Here is a 20902-nt window from a genome sequence, read left to right as displayed (position 1 = left end):
GCTTCTCATTCTGCTAAGCATGAGTACCATTACTTAGTTGAGAAGAGTGATCCAGGGAGGTATAGGGTGCACTGCAAATTCAAGGAGGAGCTTGATTGCCAATGGAGGATTCATGCTTCAACTCTGAAGGATGGTGTGACAGTTAAGGTACATGAGTTGCTTTACTTTTTGTAAATTCCAGTTGTTTTGCAATGAATCATCAGTTGTTAATAAGCATTGGTGTTGACTGTTTTGCAGGTGAAAAGGAACCCACATCCTCATGATTGTCAAAGTGCTAAGAGGGTTGGTGTGTGTGTAGGTATCACACAGGACTAGGTCTGCAGTAAAGTGGTAGACTGGTTGAAGGAAGATGGCAACATTCGGATAAAAGAATTGATTAGAAGATTGAAGAATGAGTACAAAGTTAATGTGCCATACAGGAGAGTGTACAAAGGTAAAAATCTTGCCATGGATCAGATTTATGGGCCTTGGGATAAAAGTTTTGACAATTTGTTTAGGTTTAAGGCCCAGATAGAGGAATCTAGTCCTGGGTCATTTGTTATCATTGATCATCACACAATCAACAATAAGATCAGGTTTAATAGGCTATTCTTTGCATTGAAAGCATGTGTAGATGGATTTCTTAGAGGCTTTAGACCATATCTTGCAGTAGATAACACTTTTTTAAATGGAAGGTTCAGAGGATAGTTGTGTGTAGCTTGTGCAGTAGATGGACATAACTGGATGTACCCAGTAGCTATTGGTGTAATTGATTCAGAGACTAATGAGAATTGGGTGTGGTTCATGGAGAGGTTAAAAGAAGTATTTGGATCCCCAGATGGACTGACCTTCTGTACAGACTGTGGCCAAGCAGTGATGAATGGGGTAACTGAAGTTTTCCCTGAAGCTGAACATAGGGAGTGTATGTACCACTTAGTACAAAATTTCAAGAAAAGATTCAGTGGCAAGGTTTTTGATGACCACTTATGGGCTGCCTCATATTCATGGAGCCCATATTTGTTCAACAAGCATTATACAGCTATGGCTCAAGCCAAACCTGAGGCAATGGTCTATCTACATGAAAACCACAAGAAGCTTTGGACAAGGAGCCAGTACAAGACAGGATCAAAGGTGGACTATGTCACCAACAATCTAGCTGAATCATTCAACAATTGGATAAAGCCTGAAAAGGGGAAGAATATTGATGATTTACTGGACACTATAAGACAGAAGCTCTTGATTAAATGGAATCATAGGAAGAGAGTTGCCATGAAATTCACAGGGAAGATTCTGCCTCACATTGAGAAGAAACTGAGGGAAGACAGTTACAATCTTGACATTGAAGTCATCACTGATTCCCCTGATGGTGTGGCAGAGATTTCTGCTAAGGGTGGCAGTGTATATAGATTTGTGGTCAATTTACCTGAGAGAACCTACACCTGTAGGGTTTGGCAAGGGTCAGGAATCCCTTGCAAACATGCTATTGCCTACATCACTTCAATCCCTGGTGCTAAACTAGAAGACTATGTGCATGATTACTATTCTGTCGACAAATTCAAAATTGCATATGAAGGTTCCATCCCTTGCATTCCTGACAAGAGTATGTGGCCCAACAACACCCATGGCTTCTTCATGCACACTCCATTACTTAGGGCAACAGCTGGAGGAAGAAGAAAGAATAGGATGAAATCAGCACTTGAAGGTGGTAGCAGCAGCCAGAAGGGAAGCTCAAGGAAACATGAGTGCCCAATATGCCATGAAAAAGGGCACCATTGGTATACTTGCAAGAATGGCAATCCTGAAGACATCGCTGCAATGGAGGCTCAAAGGTATAATACCTTAACTGAAATCAGTGTACATTCACATTGTTTTGAAACTTATATTGAGTTGTCCTATGCAGGGGTCTCCCAAAGAAAAGACTGAAAAAAGTAGCAAGCTGTAACACAGAGACAAGCATTGTGGTTGCTACTCCATCAGTGATGCAATTCCCAATAATTGAGGCTGTAGACATAGCAGCAGCCAAGAAAAGGAGTAGGAAGCCACCTTCTTCTTCTGGTGCCAAGAAAATAAGTAGGAAGCCACCTTCTTCTTCTTCAGCTACAACTACAAGTACATCAACCAGATGAGCTTATGAGCAATTCTCTTGTTATTTTCATGCACCATTTGTTATCATCTAACCTGTCATATTTGTCACAAGGTTTGGAACTGGTTCCAATGACCCAATACCATTGCAGACTGTTTTCCTGGCTCCTTATCATGAGACCTCAGTTGGCACAGTACAAACAGACCTAGTGGACACTCTCCTTATCAAGGCTGCTACACCAAGGAAGAAGACAACAGTTAAGAAGAAGCTGACACCAAAGAGGCTTCAAGTTGCAGCAGCCAGCCAAGCTACCCCATCCAGCCCTTCTTCTAATACAAGGAGCAAGAAGAAACTGCACCTGCAGTGAAAGGTACCCCATCCAGCCCTTCTTTGTTTATTTTTCTCTATGATGCCATGTCCAGCACTTTGGATGTGATGAAAACTGGATGTTTTGGTGGATGGAACTGATACTATTACTCAGTGATGGCATGTCATGTACTATTTGAACCTTGGTTGTAATGTGATTAAACCTGGATGTCATGTACTATCTTTTGTGTCATTAATGTTGTAGACATGATGAAATGTGATAAAACCTTAGCTGATTCATTCATGCATCCATCCATACATCTTGTCAATTCATACAAACACAAGCTGCTGCATAACCCTACTTCTTCATAATAGCATACAGAGCAAGGAAAATGCATATATATACCATCTTTTCTAGCCACCTAAGCTGTTGCATAACCCTATTGTCTCCCCTATTTTCCACTAATGCATTGCCTACCACTCCAGCACCATTGGAACCATGCTGGTACATGGACAGTGGATCAGGTGGTGCCACTGCCTGCAGGGGAACTGCCTGTAGGGGATCTAGCGCTGTAGGTGACTGCATGCCACTGTCCATCATTTCATCCTCCCACTGGTAGTATTGACAACCACCAAACTGCAAGCCAAAGAAACTGAAGCATTAGCACTTGGAAAACAAACAAAATAGGCCAACCAAGAATGAGTAGAGAACACAAACTGCAAAATAGGGGCACTTGTGAAATGCACGGTTTGGGTTCTTTGTTGTCGTGGAGATGAATCGGTTGGCAAGCACATGACAGTTCGGGCAAAGGACCCGCTTGACCCTCCCCCCATAGCTGCTCGAAGCTTCAGACATGGGGTGCGCCAGGAGTGGATGAGAGTGAGAATGAAGGAGAGAGCAGAGGAGATGATGAGATCCAACAGATATGGCTCAAGATGTATATATAGAGGAGCACAGAGGGTTTGGCGCCAACACCACTGCCTTTTGGCGCCAACACCACTGCCTCCTTTGGCACCAAAACAACAGACCTCTGAGTGGCACCGAGGCAAACAACTAAGTTCAACAGACCTCCTTTGCCTAAGGGCATTTGAGTCCATTCTCAGCGCAGTTAACCACCGTTAGCAGAAAATATGGACGGAATAGCATGGAGGGACAAACCAAGTTGCACTTAGGCATACAGGTGTCGACGAACTTTTTAGGGGTATGGAAGTTAGACCCAACTTTCATAATGGCACACAGGTAAAACTCTCAGACAAGGTAGCCCCTTGGTTGCATGCCTCGTGGACTTGCTGGTGGTTTTATTATTGTGGTTGCTTTAGTCGTGTACGTAGACGAGTGATGATGTTTTTCTGTTTTGTATTTCAACTTCTTTATCAATACATAGACTGCAGTTAACAAGTCGGGGTCTATTAAAAATTACCAATGCAACTTTTACTGTTAACCCAAGTCGGCCAGTCATGAGCTGCTGCACTAATTAAGTTCGTTTAATACAATTTGTTTTACTTCTGACTTCTCATTCATAGTTCTCATCTGGTCGACCTTCTCCCCTCTTTTTTCTCGAACACACCGGAGACTGGAGAGCCGTGTGTTATTGTGTTAGAGAAACCAAAGAAGATATCGGCCCAAGTAAAATACCCCAAGGGGTATAAACCAAAACCGAATTGAAAATACCCACACAAACACGTGAATTAGACGTGAATTAGAGTAGACAACAAAGACAACGCAATGCCCACGACCACATCCAAGCTCACATAGTCACATAAACACGAGAGCATACTAACTATTGGTGGACGACCAAGAACTCCTAACTAGGTCTGCAAGAATTGGTCATTTCTCTTATTGGTAGGTTTTGTAGCTGTCACTGATATGGATGGCCATGAAATAAGGTTTGGTACATAGCAGGTGACATAATGGGAATTCTCATGAAACCGGTCTCCAGATAGGTTTCAAGTTTCAGCTGCAAAGGTCAGCCTGGCCAGAGAAAAAGCTGCAAATATCAGAACACAACTTGCAAGAGCTAGCTAGATGGGCTAGGTCCGGTAATTAATTAACGAACTGGGTACAAGCGAAGCTTGAGCAGCTTCCCCACCCATGCACTGACTAATCGGGATACTCTCACTAGAGCAGCATACAACAGGGTAGTTATGATGCTTGGCACGAGAGAGCTCGGCCACCAGTAATATATGCTGATACAAACGCATACTTCACTCGAGGCGTGGAGGTGGTGACGGCACGAGGGTAGTTATGTTAAGTTTTACTTAGGCTATTCAACATTAACAGTAAGCAAGTAGGTCTGGGCAAAGTTACTTCTTGTTTCACATGCTCTACTTGTACCTCGTCTGTTCATTTGAATAGTCACATATGTTTGCTGCGAGTACTGCACGTGTAGTTTGGTCACATACATCCATGTTTGCTTAGATCCATTCCGTGAGTATTGCAAGTTTACAAATACCTACATCCTTCCATTCTAGGACCTGCTTTCATTCCTCAGTGTTGTCATGACTAAAACAGTTGCCTGGACTGTTTGATTTGTAGATTTCTACTAGCAAACTGCCACTACTGAATTCAAAGCCTATTTTATTGTAAGAGTCAGATATTTCAGCCTAGAATATGGCTTTTGTATCTTGAATCCTCATACGGTCATACAAGTTAGCAGTCTTTGATGGAGCTATTTCAGTCTAGATATGTGCCCACTAATCTCTTGCGTTCACACTAATTGTTGCAACCCTCTTCTCACATTAACAGTTACATCGATCTGCCTGCTGAGCGAGGAGCATACCATGGAGATCTGTGTCCTCACGAACCAGTTAGGAGGTACGAGCCATGCAGTTCTTTGATGTAAAATAGTCTTTGATGTATGCGACCTTTTCCTAAATGGTGATAACCCAGCTTCATTTATATTGTTTGGTCAGTTCATGGACAGTGGGACTGAGCACTGATAATGCCATTTGTTTGTCATATTTTCCATGGATATGCACTGCTTTTTCAACATGATCTGGTCAAAGTAACATTTTTCATGTAAAGTTGATATGCATCAAGTTCTTATCTCAGGTTCAGATTTGTTTACTTGATGGAATATTCAGAAATTTGTTCTCGATTTCACTCCATATTGCCCTTGATTTGTTTGCAGGTACAGGATCTGTCTAATTGGTACTAGGGCAGAGTTTGTTCTTCCTTTTTAGCTTCTATGCAAATAGGATGCCCACGTGAATTCAGTATAGATCAATCTTAGTTGATTAGTATGCTGTGCTTTGCTGATAACAATTATTTTTCGTTTGCCATGGAGGTGGTGTGAATGTATTGGAGAGTTTATTAATTTAAGAAATATTATTGAATTGTGTGACTTTATTATATTGTAATTCTGGTGCATTATATTATGGTTAGTATGGAACTGGGCCATAGTTGTTTGGCCTGTAAAATAATGGGCCGTAAAGATTAGGAAGAAATATTTTAGGGCCGAGAAACAGTACGGCTCAAAACACAAATGTAACATCGTTGAAAATTTGGCTAGACAAAAGAAATGCGCTAAGCTCACAACAAAATGGATTTGCAAACTGGATTGCCATGTCAGCATCCACATTTGCAGCCATGTCAGCAGACATGTCAGCCTAGTGGTGACATGGCCATTTAATCCATGATAGTTATTTTCGTCACTAATTTTAGACCTAGGTTGGGCTGCGCGGGCCTAAGGTTATTTTATGACAGTTTAGAAACGTCACGGATTGGGTCGATCTGCGATGATTATGCAGAACCGTCACGCAGGTTAATCTGTGACGCTCAATACATGATGTTATAAAAATCGTCACAGATGCTGTTTTATGACGTTTTTTCAGTGATCAGTGACGAAATTTGACCATCATGGATTAACAGATTTTTTAAGTGCTATCACATCCTGGTGTCATCGTGGGGGCACCTCCCGGCAAGAAAACATAGCTTCTGTTGGAAACTTCTTTTTGCTTGAGAGTTGGGGTTGAACATATGCTTGATGCAGGGGACACCTTAAACGGGCTAGACAGGTCTTGTAAACTCCTCCAAATAGACCAAGACAGCGAGCCAACTTGGGATGCAGGGCTAAAGATGGTCGGCAGCTGATTGAGAAGTTAGTATGATATTCTCAAAGTAATAGTAATACTGAAAAATTAAGTACTGAAAATTATGTTACCGAGGAAACTATACTGTAGAGCCACCATCACTAGAGCAGATTAATGAAGAAATGCATACAAGGACTCCTGCACGTCCAGCCTCTTTGCTCTAGTTAGTTTGCACCCTAACCGATGGTAATAATCTCATATCACATCCTTTACCTCTTACTGGATATAACATTCCCACAAAGTTTGCACCCTAACCTATGGTAATAATGCCATAGGATATCTCTCACCTCGTATTGGAGATTATACATTCCCACATTAAATTTCTCTTTGACCCAAGTGAGTGAAATATGTCAACGTTATAGCCCCCCATAAGCCAGATTGAGTGAATCTATTTTTCTGTTTCCTTGGTCAGATATAATCTTGTATTAGATTCTTTAAATTATGGTTTTCATCTCAGCGAACATACATTACATCATATATATGCCATTTCTTTTCCCTTTAGTATTTGTTGTGTATACACAGGCTGCATGGGTGATGGAAACCATGCATGCATATGATTGGGGTACTATGGCGCTAAGACAGGGCAAGACAAAGCATAATTGAAGTGCTGGAGAATTAAACATCCTATTCAGGTGAAGAAACAAGTTTTTTTAGAAATCCGAATTCATCATTCCCCCTCTCATTATGGCATGACACGGTCTACAAAGATGGTAAAGAAGAGAATGGTGGTGATTATGATACCTCCATATCCAATGAAGATGTAAAATTCTGCCTCCAGTATTCAACTTTAAATGACATTTCCGGAAGCCGATTGGTTTGGTTGCAGTTCTAATCTGCTGTCCAAAATGTCATATATGACTGGAGGTACAGTAACTCATGAGGAGATGGAGCAGATGCTCAAGAGTCTCAACTCTAAGAGGTATCCTATATATCATCATGAAGGAAGATGTTGCTTCATCAAGTAGGCCGAACAAGAAAAGGAAGAGGGCCGGGTCGCTCTTGGGATGAAGTCAATGAGAACATACATTTCACAGAGAGTGACACCTATAGAAGCTCAAGAAGAGAAGAGGACGAATAGGGGACTAGCTCAAGAAAAAAAAAACGGAGGAATAATGATCGATGAGGCTAGACTTTGCATTGTTCCAGCCTCTACCACACACCAGCAGAAGAGATCAAGAGTGGATTTATTTACTCCTTAGTGCCTGTTTGGCTCCCAGGCGCTAAACACTTTAGCCTCTGTCATATCGGATGTTTGGATACTAATTAGGAGTATTAAATATAGGCTAATTACAAAACTAATTGCACAGATGGAGGATAATTCGCGAGACGAATCTATTAAGCCTAATTAGTCCATGATTTGAGAATATAGTACTACAATAACCATTTGCTAATGATGGATTAATTAAGTTTAATAGATTCGTCTCGCGAATTAGCCCAAGACTTCTGCAATTAGTTTATAATTAGCTCATGTTTAGCCCTTTTAATTAGCATCCAAACATTTGACGTGACAAGAGCTAAACTTTAGCTCCTAGTATCAAACAGCCCCTTATATCAAACAGCCCCTTAGTCTAGCACGAAGTATCATGCAATTCATCAAAGATACGAAAGGCAAACAGAACCACATGGATATATATTGAGTCGGTAGAGAAGTGGCCAATGTTACAATGGCCCCATGAGGAGAGAAATCTTCCCTTTCGTCTAGGTGGAAATTATAGTATTACTCCATTCACCGTATTCCTCCAAATTGGGGTAACCGGTGAATTCAGCAACCAGCAATAGCCTCATTAAAACAACAAATTCAGCTGAATATACTACTCGCACTATTTATATATCTTTTTTCCTACAATTATTAATATGCCTGAAACAAATATTTGTACTGCTAAAATATTTATTATTAAGGCATAACACAACAAATATGAAAAAGAAGCGAGCAAACTTTGCTGCTGCTTTGCTCATCGTTGCTTCCCTACTGCTACCCTGCACTACAACAGACCCGGTTAGCAGATAAGTTCCTTCTGTAGTACCTCAGCGCCCATAGGAAAGGACTACTACTACAGGGTGGGTGAGAAAGTGATGGTACAAATGGATTTATATATCGGTTTGTACAAGAAGCGACAGTACAAACATGTGTATACACAGTTTCCATTGCCAATTGTTTGTGTTAACTAAGTGGTGTATAGCCTCGTTGCCAGTTTATTACATACAAATCTAAATGAGGGGAGGAATTTGTTTTCGTGGAATCTGCATAAGAAGGGGGCATTCACAGTGAATTCAATGTATAGGAACCTAGTCAATAACATAATTAAAGCTATGCAAGAAATTTGGCGTATGAAGATGCCTCTCAAAGTAAAAAATATTTATGTGGTGTCTTAAAATGAGAGTGGAATTGGAACGGGAATAAAGCTTACTGTTTTTGTAGTAAGCCAGAAACTATCTGACATCTGTTTCATTGAATGTCATTGCACAACATTTCTATGGCGTACAATTCACATTGTGTTAGTTATACAATCACCAGTAAATTTAGAACATCTGTTTAATAAACGGTCTAAACATGGGGCACAAGAATAATTTTATATTATTGACTGGAGCCGTAGCTATCTGCTAGGCAATTTGGCTCACAAGGCTAAATGATATTGTGTTTAATAATTGTAGACAAAAAAGTTTTTGTAGGTGCTTTCTAGGGTGACGTATTAGCTTCGGTTATGGGCTACGTTGCAGCACATTGATGATCGAAGGGAGCGGGTAGTTGATACATGCCAACTTCTAGAGTCTAGAGCTATCTATGCAGTTCTTCGTATCCCATGGATGGTCTTTAATTTTGCGTATTGGTCAATAATGTTAAACACAGTCTAGCCGGATTAGTGGTGCCCCTCGTAGGCACAGTGGTCGTGGTGCTGGTTCTAGTCATGGTGGCTTCAGTATTCCTTCTGGTCGTGGACAAGGTGCATCAGCCTCTTTTGATTCAGATGAGGGGCTCGTTTGTCAACTATGTAAAAGAACTAGATACACAATTCATGATCATTGGTATAGATTCAACAAGAGGTATGTTCCCCATCGAGATGGTGGTTCAAAACCAATGAAGCGTAGTCATCCATAGAGGTTCTCGTCTGCCATTGTTCCTTCTTATGGGATTAATACAAATTGTTATTTTGACTCTAGCGCTACAGATGATGTTACCAATGCACCAAGTTTACCACTCATGAGACCACTGGCCAAGATTAGATTCATGCTGCTAATGGAAAAGGTATATATGGTTATTAGTAATGTTGGTAAAAACTACTTTTCATACCACCAATGTGCTTCATGGTCCCACGCTGTCACAAAGATCTTGATTTTTGTTCATCAATTTACTTCTGATAATGACGTGTTAAGGATTTGGGCACAAAGGATCTTCTTCTTCAAGGTAGATGTCAAGATGGACTTTATCCTCGGCCGCAAGCCTCTCAAGTTCACCATGTTACGACTCCCTGTCTGTCTTGTGCTTGATTTAAGTTTTCTTGTGCTGTTTGTTAATTAGTAGCCACGACCTGAAGACCAACAAACATGTATAAAAAACTAGGAGGTACTGGGTGACAGGGATGTTTTATCCGGCTTTTAATAGTGATGGCTGAAGTTGTCATTTCAGTTGGTGGATCAAAATTATATACCAGCGATAGTTCAATGAAAAAAAAAACAATTGAAGCTTTTCCATTGCAACATGGGACATGGGTAAACAGCTATGGCAGCAACGACTCATAGTATGCTTTGCCTGAGCAACCACAGTGGGAACTGATTGTATGTTCCGATCTAATTGCTTTGCTTATTTGTTTGACACGTGTCTTTGGAACGAAGAGTCCAAACGTGTTTCCAATTTGCCTGGTTTTGTCATTTGTATATTAGTTTTCATAACTTACATGAAGAGCTTCATTTCTATCATTTTTGTTGCTAATTGGCCTCTGATGTAGAGTACTTGTACTAGCTAATATATATGCAGTAAGTTAACAAGAAAGTTTAGAACAACATAAATTGTTATTGCAGTTTAAAACTCTAACCTACACACCTAGTTGGCTGCCCTGCCGAGCTATAGATATTTCCATTGCCATTCTTCCCTCACAATACTACAGGGCAAAAGTGCAAACACGCGCGGTAAAAAGAAGTCAATGATGCAGCTAGCAGACTTCGTTAATGGTAGGATTCATTTAATGTTTATATTCGTTTCTAGGGCAGTGTTTGGTTTCATGTTCAATTGGTACCTCCTTCGATAGAAATTAAATGTTTGAGGAAAGGAATATATTAAATTGATCATTTCATTATGATAATATATGCAATATGAAAATCTTTACTGGCTACAAATCGTCATCATATCACGGTGTGGAAACATGGAAGTCAAAGAAAAACCATGTATAGAAGTTCGAGTCTTTTTGAAAAAAAGAACGTGCACACATGGTCTAGTTGCAAATATACTCTCATCTAGGTCTATTTGTCCTAAATCATTTTTAATTTTTTTTACCGTTATCTGAAATTTATTAATTGCAAATATACTTCCATCTAGGTTTATGAACCTAAATCATTTTTAAAATTTTTATTACCATTATCTGAAATTTATATAGATTGACAATATAAAATTAGCACTATTAGATTCATTATATATAAAAATTATTTTTATGACACATAAATTGTTCCATTTAAAGCAATACAATTTTATTGATATTGATAGTCAAAGTGCTGTTGCCACTATGTCGATGTGTTAATGGTTTATATCTTTCTAATATGAGAAAGACTACGGTGTCTTCTAATTATTGCTATGCTTTAAGACATGCACTTGTATTCTGGTAGAATCCAAAGTGTTTCTAATTTGCACGGTTGTTGTAATATGCTACTCCCTGTCCCTGAGGGAGTATGTTTTAACAACAGCAGGACATTTGCAAATTTGCCACTATTTTTCTTTTTGCAAGAATGCTACTCAAATGACAAGTCTGGTACTTCAAAGTACTAGGATAATGCAGTTGCCCGTTTAACCTTACACCAAGAGCTTCATTATTTCTAGAATAGCTTTTGTTAATTGCCCTCTGATGTGGAGTATATACTTGACAATATATTTGCAACCAATTATCAATATAGATTGAGATTAATTGCAGTTTGGACGCGGGTGTGGAGAATGAGGAATCCACTGACTGTACAATTGCCAATTGGTGCCAATGGATACTACTATAGGAGCAAAAAGAAGGGAGAGTAGAGGCAAAGCCTCTACTTCATGTTTAGGACAAAAAAAAGGTTAAAGAGGGTGATTATCAGAAAAAGGTGAAAGAGGGGGTGGGATGATGAGATGGAAAAATGGGGCACTTTTCCCGTGGGAGTTGAGACAACAGAAAGAGATTCAACACCGACTCACCCAGCACAGCTTCCTGTGGCATTTCCGTGCCTCGGCGTCGGCTCTGCTTCCGCTCTCCATCTCTCTCGCGAGCTCCCCACGCTCGCCGCTACCAGCCCAGCCTCTGCACGGCCAGGCCACGGGCACGCCCGCGGGCCCTCCACCGCCTCTGCCCGCAAGCTCCCGATGCTCGCCGCTACCGGCCCAGACGCCCCTGCGCAGCCAGGCCACGGCCGCGCCCATGGAGACACCGCCCGCCGCGGCGCCTGCCCCGCTCCCGCCGCCGGCAAGGCCGAGCACGCCGTCGTACACCGTGGAGTGCATCTTCAGGGACTTCACCTGCCGCCGCGCCGCCCTCATCCGCGCCCTCACCACAGGTGAGAAAACCCTCGCTGTTCTTCCCGTTCTTGCTTCTCGTGGATCTAAACGAAAGGATATCCTCCACACAGATTTATTTTTCCCGTCATTTAATTAACCTTGGTTCGTCGCTCACGATAAAGTGATGAACCTCATGGGGTTTTCTTTCTTCACTGCGTGCTGATCGAACGACTATATATCAACATTGTAAACTTGTTTCTCCTTTTTTTAGAATCGCAACATGATAAGCATGTTCATCTGTTTCTGCAACTTTGTGTGTTGAGGTGTATTTCCAGAAGAAGAAAAGGTGAATTTCTCAACAAGATTAAGCTCACAATGGGGTATAAAAAAGCACACAAATCTTATTTCATTGTTTGGGGTGCATTTCTCAAACGAGACGTTTTCTTACAAGCTCACGATAAAAATGTGAAATCTCACATCGGTAATTCTCTGCAATTACTTCCTTGTGTTGGCTACCTGTTTACCTCTACTGGAACATTATGTGATTGTGCTATTTAATTTTCACTACTGCATACTTTAGCCTGTAATATGTCGACAATGTCATGTCAGGGAATGTCCCAAAACTCTTAGCTCTGCCACTAACTGTATATTAGCCTTGTGTGTTGTGCAGATGAGAAGGCGTTCTCTCGTAAGTACAACGCAGGTGAGCGCTCCTGCTCGTCGGATCAATCAATGTTACAGTGGTTAAATGCTTGCAATGTTGTGACCAGGTAAATCAGCCAACTTGTGTTTTGCTTGCAGGTACAGAGTCCCTGTACCTGTATGGCAACAGTGATGGGAATTGGGAGCTGCGGCCGCCGAAGTTGCTCATGCCACCTGGGCAGCCTGATCCAAGAATGTTCGGCATTAAACTAGTCAGGGGCAACATGAAACACCCAAAGTGGCTTGCATATATTGCCACGCATTGTGATGCATGGCTTATTCGGATCTCCTTCTTCCTCGGTGCCAATTTGGGGACTCAAGCAAGGTATGAGAATAATGAGCATACTAGAAATTTTTTTTCTGTCAATTAGAAACCCCGAAAGATCACCAAGATATTTCATCTCCTTTAGCTAGTGCCTAACAAGCACTATAAACATCTCGTCAGGCACAGTCATGCTCTGTATGTGTATTTTGTTTACTAATATATGAAAGATTAATTTGAAGGATAACTGTATGCAGATGCTGTAGAGAGATTTAAGTTTAATTCGATCCCTGGGATCATTATGAGAAGGAAATGTTCATTTGCATTCCATTTATATGAAAAATCATGTAGACAAGTTAGGACATTGTACCTCTATGTTGTTTCAACCTCTTGCACTTTTCCTACTTTTATGAATTTTGATTTCTTTTCCACTTTGTCTGTGAAGTTTGTAGTAAATGTGAATTGATACTTTTAGACATGACCTGAAACACTACAGTATACATATAAAAAAGAAACATTACAGTATATTATAGTTGGAGTTTGGCACAGAATGCCCTTGCATTCTGCTTTCTCATAATTTGCACTTGAGTTTAATGCACATGGAAAATGGAAAACAATCGATGGCGCCTGTGGTTGTTGTAAAGAAATTACAGCCGTAAGAGCATCTCTAAGAGTTTCCCAAAAAATTCTTCCCTAAAACTATGTATTGGGAGCTCTACTAAATTTTTTCCCCCAAAATCATTACATCCCACAGCAGATCCTGAATAATAAAACTTGCCACATTAGCACGCGTGGGCCCCCTAAGCTGGGCTGCCCCCCTCATCAATGGCCGCCACCCCCGCCGCTCCGGTTCCCCGTCCTCCTGCTGCTCTGCGCTGCCTTCTCCTTCCACGGTAAGCGCGCTCGAGCCACCTACTTCTGTCCTCCGCCGCGTCGTCTTGATTTCGTGCAGCTCACCAGGGTGTCGTCGTCGTTGATTTCATGACGAGCATGACGAGCGACGGCCGGAGGCGGACAGGGCTTGCTGGCGCGCGCAGTGGACAGGGTTCCGGCCTCGGGTTCTTGCTTCCGCGTGTCGGTATAGCCTCCGGAGGTTCTGCGTGGCCAAACAAGGAGAAGAGAGGGTGAGGGAGGCTCGGATGGCGACGGGGAAAGGCAGCGGAGTTCGAGCTCACCCGGCGAGGTCCGGCCTCGATTCCGTAGCGATGAGGGCGTGGCGACAGGCGTAGTTAACGATGAGAGGCCGATGAGGTCGGAGCCGCGCGTCGGGTACGACGTAGGGGCCTCGATCTCGTGGTTCTTGGCGTTGGGGTGGCCTCTTGAGGTGCCACGGCGGCGGTGGTGGCGATTCACGACGAACGAAGGTGCGGCGGCGGGTGGGATTGATTGAGATGGCTACAGGGGAGGGTGGGGGATCGATGCAGGCCGTTCTTGCCCCTGCCGAACTGGAGCAGATGAACGTGGTCGATGCATCGCAAGCCTGTTTGCGCCGCCACCGCCACAAGGCCACTCGCGCCGCCGCCGCAAGCCCGCTCGTGCCTCCGACGCTTGCCTCCTCCCAGAACTGGCGCGAGCGGGGAAAAGTTTCGGCGGGACCGGCTCTGCACGCGGGAAAGGAAGACGCGGGGCCGATTGGGGAGGAGTCGCGATGCGGATATACGCGGGACGATGGGGGAGTTTTTGGGGTCGTTGTATTTTTGCGGGGAAAATAGGAGAGTTGTTGGATCTTATTTTTTTATTTTTCTCCCTAAATCAGGTTTTGGGGTAATATAAGGGAACTTTTGGAGTTCCTCCAACTAGTACTTACTTTCTCACTATAGCTACAATTTTTGCAAATTGTAAAATAAAAATAAAACTGATAATTTAGCAAAAATAACAAAATTGAGTTTTTACAAATGGAAACATCTGACTAATTGTGGGCTATTGTAGTAAGCATATCGGAGCTAGATTTCAACATTTCCATGCTGGCATTTAGCTCTACTTAGTTCACACTAACTACTAATTGGATGTCTTGTTTTTAGTGTTTACACATGCTAAAGAATTATCTTGGGTGAAAAAAAACTTTGCACCAAAGTTTTCATTTTGATTTTTTCGAGCAAAAAGTTTTCATTTTGATTATGGTATATTCATTTTGTGATGACACGAGCCCTTTAATGAAATTATTTGGTATTTATAAATTGAATCTCGCAATAAAATCTCCAAAGTTAGCAAGTACTCCCTGTCTATCCTGTACAAGCCAACCAAAATACTTGGTGTTAGTTTGCTTTTAGTAGTGGGGTCAACATCCATCTATTCTTCTCCAAATCATCATACATTATATAGTCAAGAGTAAATCATCCTAAAAAATGGAAAGGTTGGCTTAGCTGAACGACTATGTTGCAATAAATTTGTTTCATAAGCTTATTAATTAGATTCTTTTCTGCTGCATCATCCTTGTGCCATGCCAAATTAGAAAACTGTCTCCTTGTTTTCTGATTCAGTTATTGAAATTATGTTGTACTTCAAGAGTCCCTTGTGGCATATGTTTAGTTATTAATGTTTTGCCCTGCATTGATGTCAAGTTTTTGTGAAAGCTTTAGGTGAAAACATGTGTCACAGTGAATTATTGCTCGTTTTTGTCTAGCAGGCAGCACTTGTCCGCTTTGATCAACAGTCTGCAAACTGTTCATGAAGCTTTTGTCGCTAGTGACACATATCACCGCATATGTCATCTAGAGAAAATGGTACGCTGCGTTTATTTTTTCAAAGCTCAGAATATGCAAATCGAGATGTTAATGCATGAAGCTAACACAAAATGAGTTCCATTTTTCTTATGCAAAGAGTTCTTGGTTGGTTGTTGAACAGAATGTGGAGATCGAGGATGAAGATGAAGGCTGTGGTACGGAGCCGACCGTCTGTGCAAGCTGTGGTAACCATTACCGTAGGAATGGGTTTTGGATCTGTTGCGATGAGTGTGATCGTTGGTTTCATGGTAAATGTGTTAAGGTAACGGCTGCTCTAGCAGAGCATATAGGTCACTATGAGTGCCCGGAGTGCTGCTCCGACAAGAAAGGGCATGATTACAATGTGGACCCATTGCTTTCTGTTCTGTATAAGCGATACTAGATATACCCTTGGGTCCCCAGTCGCGTAGAGCTAGTGGATGTGAACTCTTCTAGGCTTCTGTCATGCCATATGGATTATTGGACTAGTTGCTGAGATAGCTGCGGACTTGTGTGGCTGTTGATTTCACTCTGGATTGCATCATGCCCTGATTGTTCAGTCATGAGCACTGGTGGTTAACTTCAATGTTTCTGTACTAAACCTGTGTAAATATTGTCGAGACTTCTGATCTCCTCCATATTTCCATTGTTCAGTCTACTGAAGAACTAGATTCAGTGAAGCATGGGTAGTAGGGGTTGATCTTGATCACATAACTTGCATATGAGAATGTGAATGGACACCCAGATGGACTGCAAACTACATATACATGCAGATGCAAAGGTCACACACATGTTTAACACTCTTGGTTGCGACAGTAGCTCTTTGAGAAGTGCAAAACCTCTCTTTTGAACAATGTGCTCTTTTACATGGTCACCTACCGATGTACTCCGTACACCAGGAACACACAAGTTCTTGCTGCCCCGAAAAGGGTCAGAATTCGCGCATCACACTAAATATGCAATGCAAGCAACACCAAACCAAATCGATGCTGTTGAGTCCGGACCACGGACTCAAGAGAGCAACAAATCGACGGCACACGCGTTTCGCGAGTTCATGGTTTTAGGGGCGCAGTGCCTTGTATCTTGGGATCACGCATGCGTGCACGGTAGACCGATGCAGCGAAACAAGATGAACAAACCCTGCCGGGGATCTCTCCGGGTATATAAACTCCAAATGCATCTTCGTCCGATCGTGCTCACAAAACCATCATGGGGTGCATGGCGATTTCGCCGGCTGCACGCGTCGTCCGCGCCCTTGTCTTGGTCGCCGCGGCGTGCCCCGTCCTCGGCTACGTCCCCAACGGCGGCGCGGAGCACCGGCGGTCCCATGGCGCCGCCCGAACCTACATCGTGCTCGTCGAGCCTCGGCCGGCGGCGCACCTGCAGCACGCGGACGACGAGGCCGCGCACCGCTTCTGGCACGAGTCGTTCCTGCAGGACTCCGGCGGCGGCGGCGCCCCGCGGCGCATCCGCCACTCGTACAGGAGCGTGCTGTCCGGGTTCGCGGCGAGGCTGACGGACGCCGAGCTCACCGCCGTGTCGAGGAAGCCGGGGTTCGTGCGCGCGTTCCCGGAGCGGAGGTTCCAGCTCATGACCACGCGCACGCCGGCGTTCCTCGGGCTGGAGCCCGACCAAGGCGTCTGGAACGAGACGAGCTACGGCGAGGGCGCCATCATCGGGTTCCTGGACACCGGGATCGACGAGAAGCACCCTTCATTCCGCGACGAGGGCATGCCGCCGCCGCCCGCCAAATGGAAGGGCGGCTGCCAGCCTCCCGTACGGTGCAACAATAAGCTCATCGGCGCTGCGTCGTTCGTCGGGGACAACACCACCGCCGACGACGTCGGGCACGGGACGCACACCACTGGCACGGCAGCCGGCCGGTTCGTGGAAGGCGCCTCGGCCTTCGGCCTCGGTGCCGGCGGCGGCACCGCGGCTGGGATGGCGCCCGGCGCGCACCTGGCCGTGTACAAGGTCTGCGATGCCCAAGGGTGCTTCGAGTCCGACTTGCTGGCCGGGATGGACGCCGCCGTGAGGGACGGCGTCGACGTCCTCTCGGTGTCCCTCGGCGGCGTCTCCACGCCGCTGGACAAGGACCCGATCGCCATCGGCGCGTTCGCGGCGATGTCCAAGGGCGTCCTCGTGGTGTGCGCTGGTGGGAACAGCGGCCCGCTGCCCTCCACGCTGTCCAACGAAGCGCCGTGGATGCTGACCGTGGCGGCCGGGTCGGTGGACCGGAGCTTCCGCGCCACCGTGCGGCTCGGCGACGGCGAGATGTTCGAAGGCGAGTCGTTGACTCAGGACAAGCACTTCAGCTCCATGGTGTATCCCCTCTACTACTCTCAGGGCATGAACTACTGCGACTTCTTCGACGTCAACATCACCGGCATGATGGTCGTGTGCGACACCGAGACGCCGGTGCCACCCATGAGCTCGATCCAAGCTGTCCGGGAGGCTGGCGGCGTCGGCATCGTGTTCATCAACGAACCCGATTTCGGATACACCATCGTCCTGGAGAAGTACTACGACCTCCCCATGTCGCAGGTGACCGCGGTCGACGGAACCAAGATCATGGGCTACGCCATGAAGGGCTCGTCGACGTCCAACCATACGGCAACGATCGTGTTCAACAGCACCGTCGTCGGCGTGAAGCCGGCGCCGATCGTGGCGGCCTTCTCGTCGCGGGGTCCCAGCGTCGCCAGCCCCGGCGTGCTCAAGCCGGACATCATGGCGCCGGGGCTCAACATCCTCGCCGCGTGGCCGTCGGAGGTGCCCGTCGCGGGGCCCGGGTCCTACAGCTTCAACGTCATCTCCGGCACGTCCATGGCGACGCCGCACGTCACCGGCATCGTGGCGCTCGTCAAGAAGGCGCACCCGGACTGGTCCCCCGCTGCGATCAAGTCCGCCATCATGACGACGTCCAGCGCCGTCGACAACGACGGCCACAAGATCATGGACGAAGAGCACCGGGAGGCAAGCTTCTACGCCGTCGGCGCCGGACATGTGGTCCCGACGAGGGCCGTCGATCCCGGCCTGGTGTATGACCTCGGCGTGCGCGACTACGCCGGCTACGTCTGCAAGCTCCTCGGCGAGGCGGCCCTGAAAACCATTGCCGGAAACGCTAGCTTGACCTGCACGGAGATCGAACCCATCGGTGCAGCGGAGCTGAACTACCCGGCGATACTGGTGCCGCTGCGCGCCGAGCCATTCGCGGTGAACCGGACGGTGACCAACGTCGGTCCGGCGAAGTCGAACTACACCGCCAAGATCGAAGCGCCGAAAGGGCTGAGTATCAAGGTGGAGCCGGCGGAGCTAGAGTTCACGGAGGTAAAGGAGAGGAAGACGTTCACGGTCACAGTGAGCGCCGCCGGAGCCAGCGCCGAGCAGAAGCTCGCCGAGGGGACACTGAGCTGGGTGTCGCACGATCACGTCGTCAGGAGCCCGATCCTGGTCGACTCCAGCATCACCCTGAGTTGATCCCCACGACTGCACGTTTGCATTGCCAGATTGCCTACTAACTAGTACTCCTTCCGTCCTCTACGCACAGCTCTGTTACACAATAAAGACACGCTAATTTTGCGGGTGCCTAACCGTGTTGCCTGGCTCCACATCCGATGCAAGTTATCCAGCTGAGTTTCCTTTTTGTTGCTATGGAGTCAGATTTGTATAGCCTAAAAAGCAGCGCTTGCCAAATCTGATTCATTTGGCACCAGCGATTCAACAGCTCTAAATTTTGAGAGCCATGCAAACAACTGCGATATGCATTTTTTTTTTACCATGCAAAATCTTGCTGCTAAATTAGGTGTGCGCCATATCTTTTACTTCACCAAATTAACGCCAATTATACCACGGAATAAGGGGAGAGGGCGACGAACCGTTCGGAGATCCAGCCATTTGGTTGACGCGTGGAGAGATAAGACGATAAGGGTATTTTGGTCCATTCATATGTAAAATGTGGGGTTGGAACCCTGACCGTTGTTATATTTGGGACAATTTGAACATTTAATGTAGCTATATTTTGGGATGGAAGGAGTACTAATTAATTACTCCCTCCGTTCCAAATTATAGACTGTCTTTTGCTTTTCTAGGTTCTTAGCTTTTTCAATGCACCTAGATATACAGAAAAACTAGAAATGCTAAAATGACCTACAATTTAAAATAGAGGGCTCCGTTTGACTAGATTAGGTGCTTACTTAGAATGGTAAATGAATATAAAACCTGATGCTAAAACTTGAAAATAAGGATCAATTATTAGTCGCTTTTGGCAAAAACAAACCCACTGCCAAAAGCCTGCATGTCTAGAAGGTTGTGGAGTAATTACCACCTGATGGGTAAGCCTTGTTGAGTATTAGTATACTCAGTCTTGCTTGTGGCTTGTTTTCCAGGTGTGGTTGCTGATGTTGACTTGTTTGGGACCCGTCCTCGATCGATGAGGATCGTGGTGCTTGATATCATGGTAGGCTTCACCACAGTATATATGTTATTTAGGACAAGCAAATTGGTTCATTTTTGAACTAGCTTGTTCTAAACATCATTATATTTAAGAATAGAGGTAGTAATTATAAGTGAAGTTCCTGCCATTGTCTCACCTTCCTGTCCTGGAATAAGCAATCAACTATGAATGTGGATGCAATTTTCACAGCTCGATTTAGTTCAACCAGCTTATCAAGAGCACGGACTAATAATAATTTAAAAATTAGACCCCATAGTTAATAATCAATATTATTTATGTACGACTCTATCATCTATTTAAGATTCTAACATAATACTCAATTATTCATATAGATGTGTACTCGTCAGTTGTTATTAACTTTAGCAATTACTCTATACACTTTTTCATCCATATTCATACTTTTTTTCACCTTGCATCATAGCTCTATACACTACATTTAACATGAAAATAAATTAATATTTTCATGGCTTCCTCCCATCCTTATATAAATAATCTATATGGTGACACCAATCATGCATACATACCCCAACTTAATATTTTCATATTAATAATAATGTATATAGGTAATTTAGAATTATATATTAGTTTATTTTTGACACTTCTGTATAATGAACATGCATATAATTAGATTAAAAAATAAATATTTACTGTTGCT

General features: G+C 44.4%; 3 protein-coding genes across 5 annotated transcripts; all 3 read left to right on the top strand.

The window, feature by feature from the left end:
- Positions 1 to 723: 723 nt before the first annotated feature.
- LOC117849148 (uncharacterized) lies at positions 724 to 2429 on the top strand. Its single transcript, XM_034730733.1, has 2 exons — positions 724 to 1808; positions 2177 to 2429. Exons 1-2 carry the CDS (start codon positions 724 to 726, stop codon positions 2427 to 2429), a joined length of 1338 nt encoding a protein of 445 aa, XP_034586624.1.
- Positions 2430 to 11757: 9328 nt separating this feature from the next.
- On the top strand, positions 11758 to 16421 carry LOC117847702 (PHD finger protein ALFIN-LIKE 2). Of its 3 annotated transcripts, none has more exons than XM_072292806.1 (5): positions 11758 to 12187; positions 12782 to 12831; positions 12930 to 13155; positions 15716 to 15815; positions 15937 to 16421. In XM_072292806.1, exons 1-5 carry the CDS (start codon positions 11766 to 11768, stop codon positions 16195 to 16197), a joined length of 1059 nt encoding a protein of 352 aa, XP_072148907.1. In that variant the 5' UTR covers positions 11758 to 11765; the 3' UTR covers positions 16198 to 16421. The 3 variants fall into 3 exon arrangements, with proteins under 3 accessions (XP_072148907.1, XP_072148908.1, XP_034584854.1); XM_072292807.1 differs by having other exon boundaries at positions 11765 to 12187; positions 12799 to 12831; XM_034728963.2 differs by having other exon boundaries at positions 11775 to 12187; positions 15719 to 15815.
- Positions 16422 to 16988: 567 nt separating this feature from the next.
- Positions 16989 to 19384, top strand: LOC117850272 (subtilisin-like protease 1). Its single transcript, XM_034732092.2, has one exon. The coding sequence runs from the start codon at positions 17004 to 17006 to the stop codon at positions 19269 to 19271; it is 2268 nt and encodes a 755-aa protein (XP_034587983.1). The 5' UTR covers positions 16989 to 17003; the 3' UTR covers positions 19272 to 19384.
- Positions 19385 to 20902: the final 1518 nt, after the last annotated feature.

This window comes from Setaria viridis, chromosome 3 (assembly GCF_005286985.2).
Source record: "Setaria viridis chromosome 3, Setaria_viridis_v4.0, whole genome shotgun sequence".
Lineage (NCBI taxonomy): Eukaryota > Viridiplantae > Streptophyta > Magnoliopsida > Poales > Poaceae > Setaria > Setaria viridis.
This window is presented reverse-complemented; position numbering and strand designations above follow the sequence as displayed.

What these genes read in the sequence shown, in the direction of transcription:
- LOC117847702 (XM_072292806.1), top strand. Translation starts at nt 11,766, where the DNA reads ATGGAAAAATGGGGCACTTTTCCCGTGGGAGTTGAGACAACAGAAAGA. An exon ending in CTCTCGTAAGTACAACGCAG is followed by an intron (nt 12,832 to 12,929) that starts GTGAGCGCTCCT and finishes TTTTGCTTGCAG; the next exon opens with GTACAGAGTCCCTGTACCTG. An exon ending in TATGTCATCTAGAGAAAATG is followed by an intron (nt 15,816 to 15,936) that starts GTACGCTGCGTT and finishes GTTGTTGAACAG; the next exon opens with AATGTGGAGATCGAGGATGA.
- LOC117850272 (XM_034732092.2), top strand. Translation starts at nt 17,004, where the DNA reads ATGGGGTGCATGGCGATTTCGCCGGCTGCACGCGTCGTCCGCGCCCTT.
- LOC117849148 (XM_034730733.1), top strand. Translation starts at nt 724, where the DNA reads ATGTACCCAGTAGCTATTGGTGTAATTGATTCAGAGACTAATGAGAAT. An exon ending in GCTGCAATGGAGGCTCAAAG is followed by an intron (nt 1,809 to 2,176) that starts GTATAATACCTT and finishes ATTTGTCACAAG; the next exon opens with GTTTGGAACTGGTTCCAATG.